This window comes from Aricia agestis, chromosome 16 (genome assembly GCF_905147365.1).
Source record: "Aricia agestis chromosome 16, ilAriAges1.1, whole genome shotgun sequence".
In the NCBI taxonomy this organism is placed as follows: Eukaryota; Metazoa; Arthropoda; class Insecta; order Lepidoptera; family Lycaenidae; genus Aricia; species Aricia agestis.
This window is the reverse complement of record NC_056421.1, coordinates 2,127,147-2,144,017: the sequence shown is the minus strand read 5'-3', so window position 1 is coordinate 2,144,017 and position 16,871 is coordinate 2,127,147. Positions and strand designations below refer to the sequence as shown.

General features: G+C 35.4%; 2 protein-coding genes across 3 annotated transcripts; one reads left to right on the top strand and one right to left on the bottom strand.

Moving 5' to 3' along the window:
• The first annotated feature begins 5,812 nt into the window (after positions 1-5,812).
• LOC121734805 lies at positions 5,813-9,109 on the top strand. The gene is made up of 4 exons (XM_042125422.1): positions 5,813-5,944; positions 6,536-6,718; positions 7,537-7,666; positions 8,283-9,109. The coding sequence occupies exons 1-4, from the start codon at positions 5,885-5,887 to the stop codon at positions 8,396-8,398; spliced, it is 489 nt and encodes a 162-aa protein (XP_041981356.1). The 5' UTR covers positions 5,813-5,884; the 3' UTR covers positions 8,399-9,109.
• A 2,069-nt stretch (positions 9,110-11,178) lies between these two features.
• On the bottom strand, positions 11,179-16,646 carry LOC121734784. 2 transcript variants are annotated; one of them, XM_042125399.1, is made up of 5 exons: positions 16,573-16,646; positions 14,223-14,309; positions 12,454-12,651; positions 11,931-12,060; positions 11,179-11,533 (listed from the first exon to the last, which is right to left on the bottom strand). In XM_042125399.1, exons 2-5 carry the CDS (start codon positions 14,301-14,303, stop codon positions 11,463-11,465), a joined length of 480 nt encoding a protein of 159 aa, XP_041981333.1. In that variant the 5' UTR covers positions 14,304-14,309; positions 16,573-16,646; the 3' UTR covers positions 11,179-11,462. The 2 variants fall into 2 exon arrangements, with proteins under 2 accessions (XP_041981333.1, XP_041981334.1); XM_042125400.1 differs by lacking the exon at positions 16,573-16,646 and adding an exon at positions 15,859-15,875.
• Between the last annotated feature and the right edge of the window lie 225 nt (positions 16,647-16,871).

The following is a 16,871-nucleotide window of genomic DNA, read 5'->3' as shown; positions in this document are numbered from 1 at the left end:
ACCTTAATCGTAGCAAACTCACATGGACCTGTATTTTGGTATATAGACGGAATATTTTGAGTTAATCGACCATCTTGTTTAATCTCAATTTACCGACGCAGTTGTAAATCGATTATTGTTATCGTCAAAAGTAAATTGATTATTAAATCAATCTGACCGTTAAATATTTAATAACGATATTGTATATACCGTTAACTATTCAATAACGATAATTCGACGACAGTACAAATAACGACACAGTTTCTATGGGGCTATATTATGCTGAACTCCAGTCTCTCCGAGCGATAATTCTTAAGTTGTGTGTGGCATAATAATGTGTTTATGGTCAACAAGTTTCAACACTGCGACGCGATGCTCAAACTGCTTACAGATGATCGAACTTGGTTCGGTAATTTAGCTAATTTTAATAATAACTAGCTATTTGACCGAGCTTTGCTCGGTATTCGATAAAACACGAATAAAATGACATTTTCTAAAAATGATCCCTAGCTAGATCGATTTATCGCCCCCGAAACCCCCTATATACTAAATTTCATGAAAATCGTTGGAGCCGATTCCGAGATTCCATTTATATATTTATATATATACAAGAATTGCTCGTTTAAAGATATAAGATACTGTCTGGCGGACATGGTGCGCTCCGAACCGAGTTCGTGTCCAGGCACAAACCAAGTTCAAATTCAAATTCTTTATTAAGCATACAAGTTCGATATTCACTTTGCTATTTAAATAACAGTCTGCGCATCCGTATCCGTATCCGAAACCATACCCTTAATGTAATATTCTGTATTTAAACTAAGTAGTTACTAGTTAGTAACAATAGAACTTTGAAAGTGCTCCAGATAACTCGCGGTCAGTGACGCAAGACATTTGGTTACCTTGATACACCATCATCAGTAGTCTGTAGATTGTTATAACTTATAATCCATACTAATAATCCATACGTGATAAACGAAATTCAAAAACGAACTTGTAAGCTTAGATTAAATCAAAAAGAGATGGTGCCTACAAGCTTAGATTGGTACTACGAGGGCTGCTATTTATGTATCCGGAACTGGCCACTTACAAGAACAATATTTAAAAAGTAATTACAACATTTGAAAATAGAACTCTTTGGTTGAAGAATACATTTTGTTTCATGTGACTGTCAATTATTTTTCCATTGTGGCGTCATTTTGAAAATTGCGTGTCTTCATTTGCCATGGATTTAACGCGTGAACATTTTCGTGCAATGATTTACTACGATTTTCGGCGTGGGCTAAATCAACAACAGTGCTTTATTCAACTCACCGCAACTTTTGGAGATGAAGCACCATCAAAAAACACTGTTTATCACTGGTACAGTGAGTTTAATCATGGGCGGTCTATGCTCACGGATGAAAATAAAGAAGGTCGCCCAAAAACAGCTGTTGTCCCACAAAATATAGATGCTGTGCGGGAACTAATAATGCGTGATCGTCATGTTACATATCGCGAGATAGAGGCGTCCTTAGGCATAAGTATGACGAGCATACATAAGATATTACACGAACATTTGGCTGTAAAAAAATATGTTCGCGTTGGATTCCGCACAACTTGACAATCGATCAAAAACGGGCTCGTGTCGATTGGTGCAAAAAAATGATAAAAAAATACAACCGTGGTACGTCAAAAGCCGTTTATAATATCTACACAGGTGATGAATCTTGGATCTATGCATATGACCCCGAAACTAAACAACAGTCAACGGTGTGGGTGTTCCAAGATGAGCCGAAACCAACAAAAGTTACTCGTGCAAAAAGTACTTTGAAGCAAATGGTCGCCTGTTTTTTTGGAATTAATGGACATGTGGCTACAGTGCCATTAGAGAATCGTAAAACGGTTAATTCTGAATGGTATACGACCATTTGTTTACCAGAAGTCTTTGAAGAAATAAGAAAGGACAACCGACAACGCAGAATCATATTACATCACGACAATGCTAGCTGTCACACCTCAGCTGAAACAACTCAGTTTTTGGAGGGTCAAAAGATCGAATTGACTGGTCATCCGCCGTACAGCCCTGATTTGGCACCTAACGATTTCTTTTTATTTCCATACGCGAAGAACAAATTACGTGGTCAACGTTTTTCGAGCCGCGAAGAGGCTGTTGATGCGTTCAAAATGCACGTTTTGGAGATACCTCAATCAGAATGGAAAAAGTGCTATGAAAATTGGTTCTAGCGTATGCAAAAGTGTGTCGATCATCGCGGCGAATATTTTGAAAAGCAATAAAACCATATTTAATGATATACGAGTATGTTTGTTTCTTTTTTTAATTCCGGATACATAAATAGCAGCCCTCGTACCAATATATTATTTTCTGTGGCTTAGATTAAATTAAATCCTCTTTTTCTTCGATCAATTATATCTGATCAAATATATTTGATCGAAGCTCTTTCTGATTCACCAAACTTCCTGATAAAGTGCCGGATGGGCTATGCACATCTTATTTGACAGATTCTCCATACTTTATTTGTCAAGTTTAGTTGTTGATAGCCTATCCGGGACTTATCTGCAGGAAGTGGTGAAACTGGCCCTTAATCTAGAAATTAAACTAAGTAAACTTTTAATAATCTTTTAAGAAGTAACTTTTAATAATCGGAAACTCCGAATCTGTGCAGCTTTAGTTTCTCAAAGGGTCCTTAATTATTTACATAACCAGGAAAGAAAGACACATAGATACGTATGTGAAGCCGCCACCTCTTTACGTTGAGCCACGGTGGATTAACCATGATTACCACAATGATTCCGTAAAGGTATGCGCACAGTTTGTCGGCGCGTGCCGGGGCGTGCCGGAGCGGATCGGGGCTCAGCGCAGCGCAAAATGCGCACATGCGCAATAGCACATGTGCGCATTTTGCGCTGCGCATGCGCAATAGCACACTATTACCGGGTCGGGTTGCATCGCGGTCGGACGGATTTTAACGCTCACTGTGCCGGGGAGTGCCGAGGCGGGTCGGCGCGCATGCATTGACGGATTTTGAGCCGAGGCTTGCCGGGCCGCATCGCATCACATCCGCGCGCCCCTTGCTACAGCACACTGTTGCCGGGGCGCAGCGGGTCTTGCCAGGGCGCAGTGGGTCTTATCGGGCCGTGTCGCATTGACGGAAATCCGCTAAGCAAAAATCCGCGCCGATGCGCCCCGGCACAGTGTGCGATACGCGCATCCGCTTCCATACAAATTAAATGGAGGCGGATTTTTGCGTTGCGCCCCGGCTCGTCTCAGTGTGCTCACTCCTTTACTGCACTGCACAATCGACGTTGATTATGGACAATTATCTAGACCAGCATTTCCCAAAGTGGGCGATAACGTCCCTTGTGGGCGCTGGGGGTAATGGGGCTGTGTGGGACCCAGAAAAAATGGGGGCGTTGTGTAGATGCTTGGGGGGTGATTTATTTCATCTAGATGCATTTTAAATTGAAACCATGGGGTGCGCTAAAACATAATTTGTTCTCAAAGTGGGCGGTAGACAAAATAAGTTTGGGAACCTCTGATCTAGACGAATATCTCTACATGTTTGTAATCGCCTAAGTTTGTCCATTATGGACCAAAGTGTTGCTCTTTACGCTTTTACCCAACTTAACTAGCTCATTGTTTTTTACCTTTCTTAATAACCAATAACTTATTCGTATGACATCCGTTGTTTACACATACCGATAACATATTAAGTATCGCGCCAACACTTAGGCTATTATTTAAGAGTTCCACGAAATGTATTTCCAATTAATCGTTTGTAATTTAGACCTTACACCTTTGCAATTAAAGTTGAAAATAAGAACTAGTTATGAATTTAAAAGTGACGATTAGGCGAAGCACTTAAAAGACAGGGCCGAATTCTAAAGTGAAATCTTCATGTCGCATTATTTGACAAAAAAAAAAAAAAAAGATGAAGTATTCATACTTACTAATATTTTAAAACATTTGAAAGTGTGTGAAAGATACTTTGAGAGAAGAAAGAACATTGGGATAGTTTTTATTTCGGAAAAATGTATGGTTCCTTTTATTAGCGTCATCTAGTTTTTATTATGATATATTTGTAATTTCGAATATTTAAAAATTGGGTGTTAAATAGTATTAATGTCAATCCCAGCCAACAATTGATATTCATGATTATCCTTGACCGAGCATAAACGCACCAAATAAAGTAGGTCAGCCGTAAGTATATGAATAATTCTCTCTGAAATATAGCACCAAACCTACACATAATAATATTATTAATTTTCATAAATGGTAAGTATAATAAAACAAAGTTCAATAATACTTTAGGGTGTATATGTCCCTTAAAGAATACTTCAATTTTCATCAAAATCGGTTCAGAAGTTTTTAAGAAAGGGAATTTTAAGTACAATCTTGAAGTCGGTTTTATTTTTCGTAATATTTATTATGACGTGAAGCATTTGTCATAGAAAAATAAAAGTTAAATATATCACTTTCAGCGCTGCTACTTTCACAGTGAACTCTACCTAAGGACTACTAATTATATTCTGTGCTAAGGGAAAGTATTATTACTTCTATAAGCGAAGCCATGTATTAATAGTTGTTTTGATACACATTTTTTATTAAAACCTGTTGGTCGTAAATCGGACGGACCGAGAATTTGCAATGATTACTAAGGAAAACCGTATTGAATTCTTATCGCTGTAGCTCCAATATGGTAATAATATCCACAGCCAAGCCACTCTTTTTGACTACGTATTATGTATTTAGTAGGATGTTATACTTAGTTTATTAAAATAAATTATTTAATGATTAAAAAAATAATGATTTTCTTGCAGGTAGAGTACTAGCGCCAGTCCTTAAGAGTCTATATTACAGAGTTGTAAGTCCGTCTCTGCGTCTCATAGCTCAGTGAGTTTATAACAAACTGTTTGTAAGTGAATTTTTTCATACCATATACTAACCTACTGAAATCTACGAATGTGGTCAGGTATAAATCCTACAGGGATTTGGTAGAAATTTGTATAAAATTTGGTGTTGTTTATTATTATATTGAGAGAAACTGAGATATTTTTATATTGATCTTAAAATGGATATTATAGTAGTTAATTTTCGTAAATAGAAAAATTAAATTTTCATGACGTAGCTTTTAAAAGGATTGAAATGTATTTATTTTCGCTAGGCGGTATCAAATAAGTATGCAGCAAATTATAGCAAGAATAATAAGGTGCCTAATTGGAATTGCTCGAATCAGCGACTGTAAATGTTGACTAATTGATTGCTTAAAAGGTGTCTACTTACTACTATTTACTATTACTAATATTATAAATGCGAAAGTGTGTCTGTGATCTGTCTGCCTGTCTGTCTGTCTGTTACCTACCTCTTCACGCCCTAACCGCTGAACCGATTTTGCTAAATTTTGGTATGGAGATATTTTGAGTCTCGGGAAAGCTGGAAAAATGTACGGTTCCCGCGCGATAATCGATTTTTGGTGCAACGGAGTTGCGGACGTCATCTAGATATAATATGGAATGTACGGAAACCGTACATTGACATTCACATCTACTTTTGGGAAGATATATTATGCCAAATAACGTAAAAATCGCTTCAGTAGTTCATTATATTAGCTCTCATTCTTCGCTTCTATAGCTCTTTTTCTTTAACAGTAATACCTAAGTGTTGGATAAAAATGAACTATCCAACACTTAATAGTAAGTTGGTAGAAAAAAATTCTAAATGGCAACACAGACTGCAGTTTGTGACTCCACCGTACTTATGATTTGTGCTCCACATTTGAATAAAGGCAATACTCTACAGTCTACACCGCTCTTACAGGAAGGAAGTTATGTTAAATCTATTTTCAATTTAGTTAGTAACTACAAAATTAACTAAATTGTGACCTAAGCAGTGTTTAAGGTGTTGAAAATGGCGCTGTTTTGGAAAAATTCTAATTTATGGATGTACCTTATATCTGTTACAACACTTGTAAGTATTTTTCAATAATCTTAATAAGAGCAATTATTATAAACATTAGAGAATTTGCAATAGGCGTTCTTAGACCTCGATATCCATTAATTTGGTAAAGTCCTGTTATAGGTAATCTCACTTTTTAACACATTACATGAGTTATTACTTATTTCACACTGGTTTTCTGTCAGACCGTGGTCGGCCCATAAAGTTAATATACCTAGTGGAATATACCTATTCCACTAGGTATATTAACTTTATGGGTCGGCCTATGTATTTGTTATATGACAGTTTGCGGTGTTTTTAATGGTCGTTTACGCGTGAAGAGGTAAAAGAGAGACCGATTGTGACATTTTTGCATTTATAATATTATTATAGATGTGTGTGCATATAATAAGGATTAAGTGTCTAAACACACTATGCCGAAGTTACGCGTCGTAATTTCCGCATGGTTCCGCCTGCAATGTACCTATTTTAAATTACCGATAGACTACGTCGCGTTCCGTCCGTATTTTGTATGCGTTTGACATTGCGGGCATAATCATGCGGAAATTGCGCCGCGTAACTTCGGCCTAGTGTGTTTAGACACTAAGACTATTTTTTTTTCAGGTTGTATTTTCAGCGCTATCAATTCTGGCGTATCTACTGATGATGGAGTACGTATCCTCAGAGGATCTTCTTATATTATCTCCAAGGGTGGTACACGCCGGCAAGCCTTTTGCTGCAGTCTTAATGATCTTCACAGCTTTGAAGGCATTTTTCTCGATTTTATCGATAATTGGGATAAAAAAGGTATTTGGATATTTATTTAGGTACTGTTCTAGGGTTATCCATACTAATAATATTAGATATAAATGCAAATGTGTGTAATTTATATACAACGTTCGTCACGTCACATACAATTCGATTTTCAGGAACTGCACACAGTCAGTTGCCTTCAGGTGATCCTGTGCCTAAACGAAATTCATATCCATACTAATATTCTGTACTTACTAATATTAGATACTAGGCGTTCCACGCGGCTTCGCCCGCGTAAATTAGATATTTCACAGACAAATTAGTCCACAAAAAATAGCCTATAATCCTTCACGTAGTTTACTTCTTATCTGCGCCAAATAACAGAAAAATTGCTCCAGTAGTTCGTGAGATAAGTAAGCCCTTTCAAATAATTTTCCCCGGTTTTTCCACATTTTCCTCTATTTCTTCGCTCCTACTAGTCTTAGCGTGATAAAATATAGCCTTCTCCGATAAATGGGCTATCTAACACTGAAATATTTTTTTTTATGACGAAAAAATGTATGAAACTTTGGTGCAACGGAGTTGCAGGCGTCATCCATACTAATATTGTAAAAGTGAAAGTTTGTCTGTCTGTCTGTTACCTCTTCACGCCCGATTCCCGAACCGCTGAGCCGATTTTGCTGAAATTTGCTATGGGGATACCTTAAATCCCGGGAAAGGACAAAATATACTTTTTAGACAAAATATACTAGATGACGCCCGCAATTCCATTGCGCTAAAATTCGTTTATCGCGCGGGAACCGTACATTTTTTCGGGATTAAAAGTAAACTATATCCTTTTCCGGGATTTAAAGTTCTGTTCTTCATTTCAGTCCCGCCCCGTGCTGATCGCGGTGTACCTGGGCTACGGAGCCTTCATGGTGATCACCATATTCGTGATGGCACTGCTGCTGCTCCTCTGGCTGTTTTGGGCTGATGCTCTCGCCGCGGTCGTGTTTGATGGTACGTTACTTACGGTCCTACGGTCGAATTAAGAAACATCATTTTTTGGAAGTTATAGTGAACTAATACATTGCGATGCGAATGGCGAGGCGAATGGCGAAGCGAATAACGATCATGATTATGTATAAACCAGTATGTTAGCTAATTTTTCTAATAAAATTAGTCACCTGATGGAAAGCAACTACCATCGCCCATGGACACTCGCAACATCAGAAGAGTTTCAGATGCGTTGCTATTCTATTATTCACCTGGCGAACGGCGAACATGATATGGCTCAGCTCTCACTGGCGCAGTCGAAGCCCCAGTGTGAGTAGAGCCTAAATCAGATAAGAACAGCTGTAGTTCGTGATGGTACTCTTATACGAGTATGTTTCGTCGAATTTTCGTCGAGTGTCGAAGCGAATGACGAACGTCGAACATGCGTGATGTTAAATATGCGGTATTATAGTTATATATGTATAGCGGTTATAGTGGTTTCACACGCTAGCAAATATTTAAAGCCTCCGTAATCCAATGAAATCCAAAAACTTTAGAGCGTGGATTTGACTCGGTAGTCGTGGGCTCAAGTTCCGCGATGGAAATAATCTAATAAAAAAATTGTTTACATCTTTTTTAGGGATCTACGTGTATTCTCTGGTCAAGATGCACGATGGATATGAAAGCATCTTGAGAGGCAAGTGCTCTGACAACATGGAGCACAATCTACTGCAAGAGGAGGAAGTCCCGGCATAGTGTCATTTATGCGACATATACACGCTAGGCAAGCAACTTGACAAGCAAAGAAAATGCACAATATCAAGTTGATTGTCAAACGTGTGCGAGACTTCTCTATCTCACCTATGTTGTTACAAAATAAGAGTACTTGACAATTGCATGGTTTATGAGGGTTTTAGGCAGATGTTAAGATCTTTTCTATAGCGTTTTTGAGCGCTTAAAGTTTTTTACGTTGGCTACTAAAAAATTAAAGCTCTTACCAAAATCTTGCGAAATAACCGCAAAAACCATGCAGTCACAAAGTTAACTCTGATATTTATAAGTAAACAGAAGGTTGTTACAAAGAGATTAACTATGTTATAATTAACGTGTAGTTTTCTTATTTTAATATTCATATAATTTTAATGCTTATTGAAAGTATTCAAGGTCCCTCTTCACGTTAGACTACGATAGTATCCATGATTGCCATCATGACTGCAAAGCTGTCTTTACTTGAATGCACAATTAATGTCAATCATGGCCAACAACGACATGTTCGTAACCGCTTGTATTAGTAATTACTTAATTAGTATACGATGCGCCAACATGGAGAGGCTATATTATTAGATATTGATAATTAGCTTTTAAGTGGGAATCTACTTCAAGTAGATTAGTTGTGTTTAAATGTAATATTAAATATTTGCCTCTATGCAATAATGATACTCTGAATAGTCGTAGTAGATAATATTATATTAAAACGTTGCGATATTATATTGTTAATACAAAAATATGACATATTTTGTACCTGCGTCATAGGATAACACAAAGACTAGAGACCGAAAATATAACCAAATTACATTGATCAATTTAGACAGTATAATATATGTAAGGAAATATTTTATTTTTGATACTATACTTTAAATATATTAATCAATTTTATGATAGTTTTACAGTAACAATAAATTTTATCGTGAACTATTTTTTTAATTTCGAAATAAAAGAAAATTAATTACAATTATTGACTTTATTCATTTCTATGTAACCATTTCACAATAACATGTACATAATATTATATTTTTATTCACTACAATATAAACATTCCTTAATAACAATCCCAACAATATCGCCGTCAGCTTTAATTATATTTTATCTGAGGTAATAAGGTTAAAATAGTTAAATATATTATGTTTATTAATGTACTTATAAAATAATTGAATAATAATTTATAACTTAACTATAAATTGCTGAAATAAAACAAAATATTTTAATGTAATAGATTGATATCATTTTATCTTAAAAACACATTAAATAATTGAATAATTGACAACTTAACTAGAAATTGCTTAAATGTAACTAAATATTTAATGCATTAAAGTGAGATCATTTTATAATAAAAATAAAATCAATAATGAAATAAAATATTATTGTTGAAAAAAAATAATTATTATTATATTATAATATTCTTGAGCACAAAATGCTCTACTTGACTCTAGCCCATCAAAGCTAGAATAATTAAATAATTAATTGACAACTAAACTATAATAGAGTAAGACCCCGCGAGGGCTAGACCTTTCTTCGTTTCGTAAAGCTGAAAGTTCACCTGTTGTTTACCTGTGATGTAAGTTTACCTGTGACCCTTCTAGAGGTAAGAACGAACAGCAACTATGGAGTTTCATTCGCGGTTACTTTAGGATGTATCCAGTTCTGAAGCTCTACCTGACCTTCGAGAAAGAGTAAAGTTTAGGCCAAACCTACGCGACCAGGCGACTGCGAAGCGGAGCGTCAAGTTGTCGAATGTGTTTTTGTATACAAAACTTCAAAGCTTACTATATATTTATTTATTATTTTTATATATTTATTTCATTTAACCTTATAATATACATAACAGTTATACACTTCCTGCAAAACTGCTTACGCAGTTTGACTGCAAGTAGAGAGACTGTCTCTTTAAATATCTAAATTATATAAAATGTAAAAAAATTGTTTCTGCTAGTACTTCAGTATCGTAACACAAAACTAAAGCGTCCCCAACAAAAACTCTCTCAACATTATTTTCAATTTACACAAATTAGGTTCCAGTCTTGTGTTTTCAGGTAAGCTATTTAGTGAGTATGGCAAGCGGTTTTTTAATGTTAGTGTTTTCAATTTAATTATTTACAATGGGGAGCAACTGCCAAAAATGTCTGGCAATGAAAGACGAGATCCCTCCACTTACTATAAGCTTTAAAATTGAGCTTTACTCCTTCTCGAAGGTCAGGTAGAGCTACAGAACTGGATACCTCCTAAAGTAACCGCGACCGAAACTCCATAGTTGCTGGTCGTTCTTACCTCTATAATGGTCACAAACAGGTAAACTTTCAGCTTTACGAAACGAAGGAAGGTCTGGCCCTCACGGGCTCTTGCTCCATAAATTGCGTTACAGCAAAATATTTAAATGTAATAAATTGAGATCAATTTATCTGGAAAATGTTTGACCTCTCTTATTAAAAATACATTTAAAACAAATTATTGCTGATGAACAATATTAATATATTCTTGATCACTAAACGCTATACTTGACTCCAACCCCTTTAGCATGGCCACAGTAGAAATGCGAAAGTATAGAAACACTGTGGAGATAAACTGAAGGTACCGTTCCGATATTTATAACAGTTAGCCGCGACCGACAAAAAATCAAATATAATACAACTTTATGACATAGACTTTAGTCTAAAAATTCAAATAAAATCCTACCTTAAGACAAACCATAGTCTATGTCATAAAGTAGCATTTTATTTAAATTTTTTTCGGTCGCGGTTAGCCGCGGGAAAGATCGGAACGAAACTTTAGTTTATCTCCACAGTGTTTCTATTTTTTCTCATTTCTACTATGGCCATGCTAAAGGAGTCCATCATAGCCAGACGCGACGAGTCGTGTCAAACATTATTCGCGAGCAAGCAAATCTCACCAAGAAGGAGATTTCTACTGCCCAAGCTGCTTGTCAACGTGTACCTTATAATTTTTGGTCAGCGACCATTAAATGCTGACTAAATTGTATAGAATTTATATTACCTATATAATATTCCAATCTCACCTAAAATAAAATAATATATTTTTAACAAGTCTAGACTTCTTCTCTAGTATTGAGGAGCTTGTAGAAGCTGTGGCTGAGTAGAATAGCGTAAATGTTGAGACCTGAAAGTAAAACAAAATAATTAAGATATATTAAGAATGACAATAAATAATAATAATTATAATTATGTTTTTTTGAGCCTATGCAGTTCCAATGCTGGGTAAAGGCATACCCCAAGTTTTTCCATTCATCTCGTTCTAACACCACCGTAGGACAACCTTAATTAAATTTTTCTAAGTGCAAATTATTGAATACGCATAATACTATATTTTAAATGAATTGTAATTTTAATGTAATGACTTAGCTATAATGATAATGTAACGAAATTTTCAAAAATTTTAATTGTAATGTTATGGGTCGCAGAAACCTGAAATAAATGATTTTATTTATTATTAATACACGTTCGTAATCGTATTTGTCCATCATTGACCATTATGAATATGGTGACAATACACTCACCGATATAGAAGAGCTCCATGCAGATGGTGCCGGCGCTGTAGTGGGACGCGTTGAGGAAGAACGTGAACATCGACAGCAGGAAGAACACCAACCACATCACGAAGTACGCCTTGATGATGCCCGCGCGCTCCTAGTGGTGGTGATGATGATGAACAATAGGGAAAAACTCTACATACAGCGCTGTTACAAGTTACAACTGATGACACGCAGCTGATTGTAAAACATAAAATTAAAAAACGTTTTAAAATGAGCTAGGATTGTGAAGCGAATGACTTCTGTGTTGTAAGTTCATTGCTTTTATTGACAATATTTAACAATTACTGGACTGAAATCTTGACCTAGCACATTCTTACGTCCAAAGATAAGTACGTTATAAGATTTGGTATACACAACAAAGAATAGCATTATGATTTATGGCTAACAGACCATAAAAATAAATACTAATTATCCAGGCCATTATCAGAAATCAGCTGTGTCAGTGTCTTGACGAACCTCCACCGTATTTTCTTATACTGAAACTTACCGATATAACCCCATATATGAAAAACACGTCGAAGAAGAATTTAGTGAGGAACATGAGGACGAGGATGATGGACATGGCGTACAGCCCCGTCATCTCCGCCTCTAGGCTGGGGTCGTGGGTCTCCTTGGCCTCCTCCTCGAACGGCTCCAGGGTGCACGCCACCACGATCATTATCACGAATAACACGAATGAGAGGAACTGGAAAAATCATATAATAGGGTAATATAGTAAGTTTGACGAGTGCACCATATAGCTATAATTTCATACTGCTTACTTAAGATTTCCAATCAGTATGAAATTATAGCTATATGGCGCACTTGCCAGGATGGCGCGCTTTGCCACACTCGCTATATTTAATTTTTTTATTGCCTCACTAGAGCGCATTATGTGGTATAGGGTTCAAGTTACCTTAAATGTTAAAATATACGTTCAATGCTACTTCAACCATCTTATTTTTATTTCTATTTATAACAACAACAACAACAAATACACTTTATTGTGCACAAAAATACTTAAATATAGACAAAAATTATTGGTAAATCAGACAGGTACACAAAGGCGGCCTTATTACTTTGAAGCAATTTCTTCCAGGCAACCTTTTAACATTCATAACAGTGATACATCCAGGAAAACGGTGATGTGCAAAAGTATATATTTTATTTAAATTAAAAATCTAACAAAAGCACTAAAATAAACAAAATACATAAACAATACATTTGATTTTAATACAGTATTAATATTATATAATAAAATGTATGTGTTATAACTTATAAATAGACTGAAAAGTAATGAAACTACCTATAATATGATCCAAAATTTATTTTAACTATGAAACAGAATTCTTTACTGTACAGGTATTATGTAATTTTGCAAAGGTTTTTTTAGGCTTTGTCATGAGAAATAATCATGATTGCATGATCATTTGTATTTGTCCATCATAGGTCAACGTGTAGAAGCGGCATAACACTATAGTTGTCAATAACGAGAATAGAGAAAATAATGACGTAATGTTCAGCTGTAATTGCTCGTCTCAAATTAAATTATTTTATTTTGCAAATTAATTTTAGCATCTTTAGAAAATAGAGATGAACTTGAATAATGATTAATAACATTAATTGAACTTTTTGCTAATGTAGAGTAGGCTCCACTTGCAATAATAATACTTTAAATGTATTTTTTTTGTTTCTCAAAATAACTAGATACTGAATAGATGCTGTTAAATAAAAATATATCTCTAGATATGACCAAAACGGCTTTTTATATAAAATTAGGGGGCAAACGAGCAAGCAGGCCACCTGATGAAAAGCAACTACCGTCGCACGTCGCCCATAATTACTAGTAACATCAGAAGAATTGCAGGTGCGTTGTCACTTGTCGGTCTTTAAAAAAATATTTTAATACAGTAGCTTAGATGTATAATATTATGTGATTATCTAAGCTGGCTCTTTCGCCAAGACGTTGTCTTTATGGCTTCTTTAGAGAATCGCCGATCAAATGTATGGATTTGACGTAAGCGATCGATATGACGTTGACGTTCGACTCGTCCAATGTTAATTTCATACATATTGATCAGCGATTCTATAAAGAAGCGATAAAGAAAACGTCTTGGCTAAAGGCTCTGTTCTAAGCTGTAACATCACAAAACAATGCATAAAATATGTAAAAAATTAAAAAACAAAGCAAATAATTATTGTCCTTTCCTAAGGAAAGGGGAACAAGAGGTCCCAAATGAGGGGCCGAAAAAAAAGCTGTTGTAACGAATACAATACCGCATTGATGCATCCCATGACAATATTGCCTGTCTTGAGGTCCAGCACGAAGCAGCATGTCTGTAGCTCTGGCAGTCCCATGGTGACCTAGCATGATAGGCTATACTATAAGCTCATTGTGGACAACTTAATTCGATGAAAGATATAGAAGGGTAAGAGGCTGTTTCACCACTTACTGATAAGTGCTGGATAGGCTATCCACAACTTATATGACGGATAGTGTATGGGTATCTGTCAGATAAGTTGTGGATAGCCTATCCAGAACTAGAAAGTGGTGAAACAGGTCCTAAATCTTCAATTTGAAAGCTATGACTAAAATCCATATTAATAGTAACCTAATATTAATATTACGAAAGTCTGTCGGTTTGTAACTTCTTCAGGCTTCAAGCGCTAAAACGATATTCATGGGTATGGCAATACGTTTCTCGCAAAAGAATATAGGATCATTTTTATCACGAAAAAGTTATAAATCTACACATAATTATTATAAAACAAAGTCGCTTTTTTCCAACATTTCCTTTTGTTGCCTTTAATATTTAAAACTACGCAACGGATTTTGATGATTCTTTCAGTGTTAGATAGCCCATTTATCAAGGAAGGCTATAGGCTATATTTTATCACGCTAAGACTAATAGGGGAATGTGGAAATAAAACCGGCCAAGTGCGAGTCGGACTCGCGCACCGAGGGTTCCGTACAAAGATCTAAGTATTTGATATGAATTTCAACTTGATAGCTCTACGCGTTCATGAGGAAAAAAGTAATAAGTTTATATTTATTAAAAAATATATATTTTGTAATGTAACTAAAAATTTAAGGTTTTCGGAATTTTTCCTTTATGTGTGCTATAAAACGTTGCTTCATGCCAAATTTCAAGATTCTAGGTCGACTGGAAGTACCCTTTAGGTTTTGATTCCCTTGCGAGTACTTGCGAGTTTCAAAATATGCAGCTTAAATTGCTGTTTCTTTTGATTGCGTTGACATAGAAGTTTGATTTTGTTACAGCTTAAAGGTATTATAGACCTGAGTATTTGGTATGAATTTCAATTTAATACCTCTACGCGTTTATGAGGAAATGGGTAGTAAGTTTAAAATTATTAAAAAAAATATATTATGTGATGTAACTAAAAATTTATGGTTTTCGTAATTTTTCCTTTATCTATGCTATAAGACGTTGCTTCGTACCAAATTTCAAGATTCTGAGTTCACGGGAAGCACCCTGTAGGTTTTGATTCCCTTGCAAGTGTCGAAAATTTGCGGCATAAACGGCTGTATCTTTTGATTGCGTTGGCTTAGAAGTTTGATTTTTTCACAGCTTCAAGGGACAGTAGACCTGAGTAATTGATATAAATTTCAGCTTCATACCTCCACGCGTTCCTGAGAAAAAGGGTCTTGACAGACGGACGGACGGACAGACGGACAACAAAGTGATCCTATAAGGGTTCCGTTTTTTTCCTTTTGAGGTACGGAACCCTAAAAATGAGGGAAATTATTTGAAAGGGCTTATCTCGCGAACTACTGGAGCAATTTTTATGTTATTTAGCACAGATAAGAAGTAGACCACGTGAAGGATCATAGCCCATATATACGCTATCGATTTTAATCATATTTTCAGTGGCTATATATTTTATACTATACCCGTTCGACTCCGGGGCGGGTCGCTAGTAAAAAATAAATAACAATAATAAAAATATAATTACTGTTAGTGGTATAGATAAAGTATTCGTCGTATATCGTAAGCTGTAATCGTTATAGCTTATTTAGGTAAACGCCTTATCAACCTTTGAGAGCAAAAACTCATAATGGATGAGTGAATCATTATTATCCATACTTCCATACTAATAATATGATTATAAATGAGAAAGTGTGTGTGTCTGTCTGCCTGTCACCTCTTCACGAATCACGCCTTAACCTCTGAACCGATTTTTTTAAAAGGTATGGAGATACTTTGAGTCCCAGGAAAGAACATAGGTTACTTTTTATTCGGGTAATGTACGGTTCCCACACGATAAACGAATTTTGGCGAAACGTAGTCGTCATCTACTTAGAACATAAATGAAAAAATGTATTATAGCTATAAATATAACAGCTGTTAGGACTAAAAAAGGTGATTTGAAATAAAAAAAATCATTTGAAGTGGTCGAGTTACATAAGTCCAAGTCAGAACTTATATCTTCTCATACAAATCTTGTGTCTAGCTTTTAATGAAAAAATTTAGTCACGATCAAATGTGATACTACAAAACATATTAAATTCCTTGGTTTAGTAGAATATAACATTCTTCTTTACCAATATAATATTATTATTTATTACTTATTATAATACATTCTTCATATATCATAAGGTACTTACTTCGTCTGTTCACGCACAAAATTCCTCTCAATGGGATGAAGAAGCTACGCAAACTGGAAAATGTGACTGAAAACACCGAGATATTACCAATGATGAGTTACTGTACAGAAGGTCTAGTAATTCAGTACCTATGTTTTTAGTTATTCAGTTTTTAGACTTCTACTTTGCTCGTTTTAGTTAAAAATATATCTATTAAAACTTTTAGTTTTCATTAAAATATATACTAAATTATTGTGTTAAGTTTCTGAATAAAAATTATATTTTCGTATATTTTGATTTAAATACCCGTTTAAAATTTT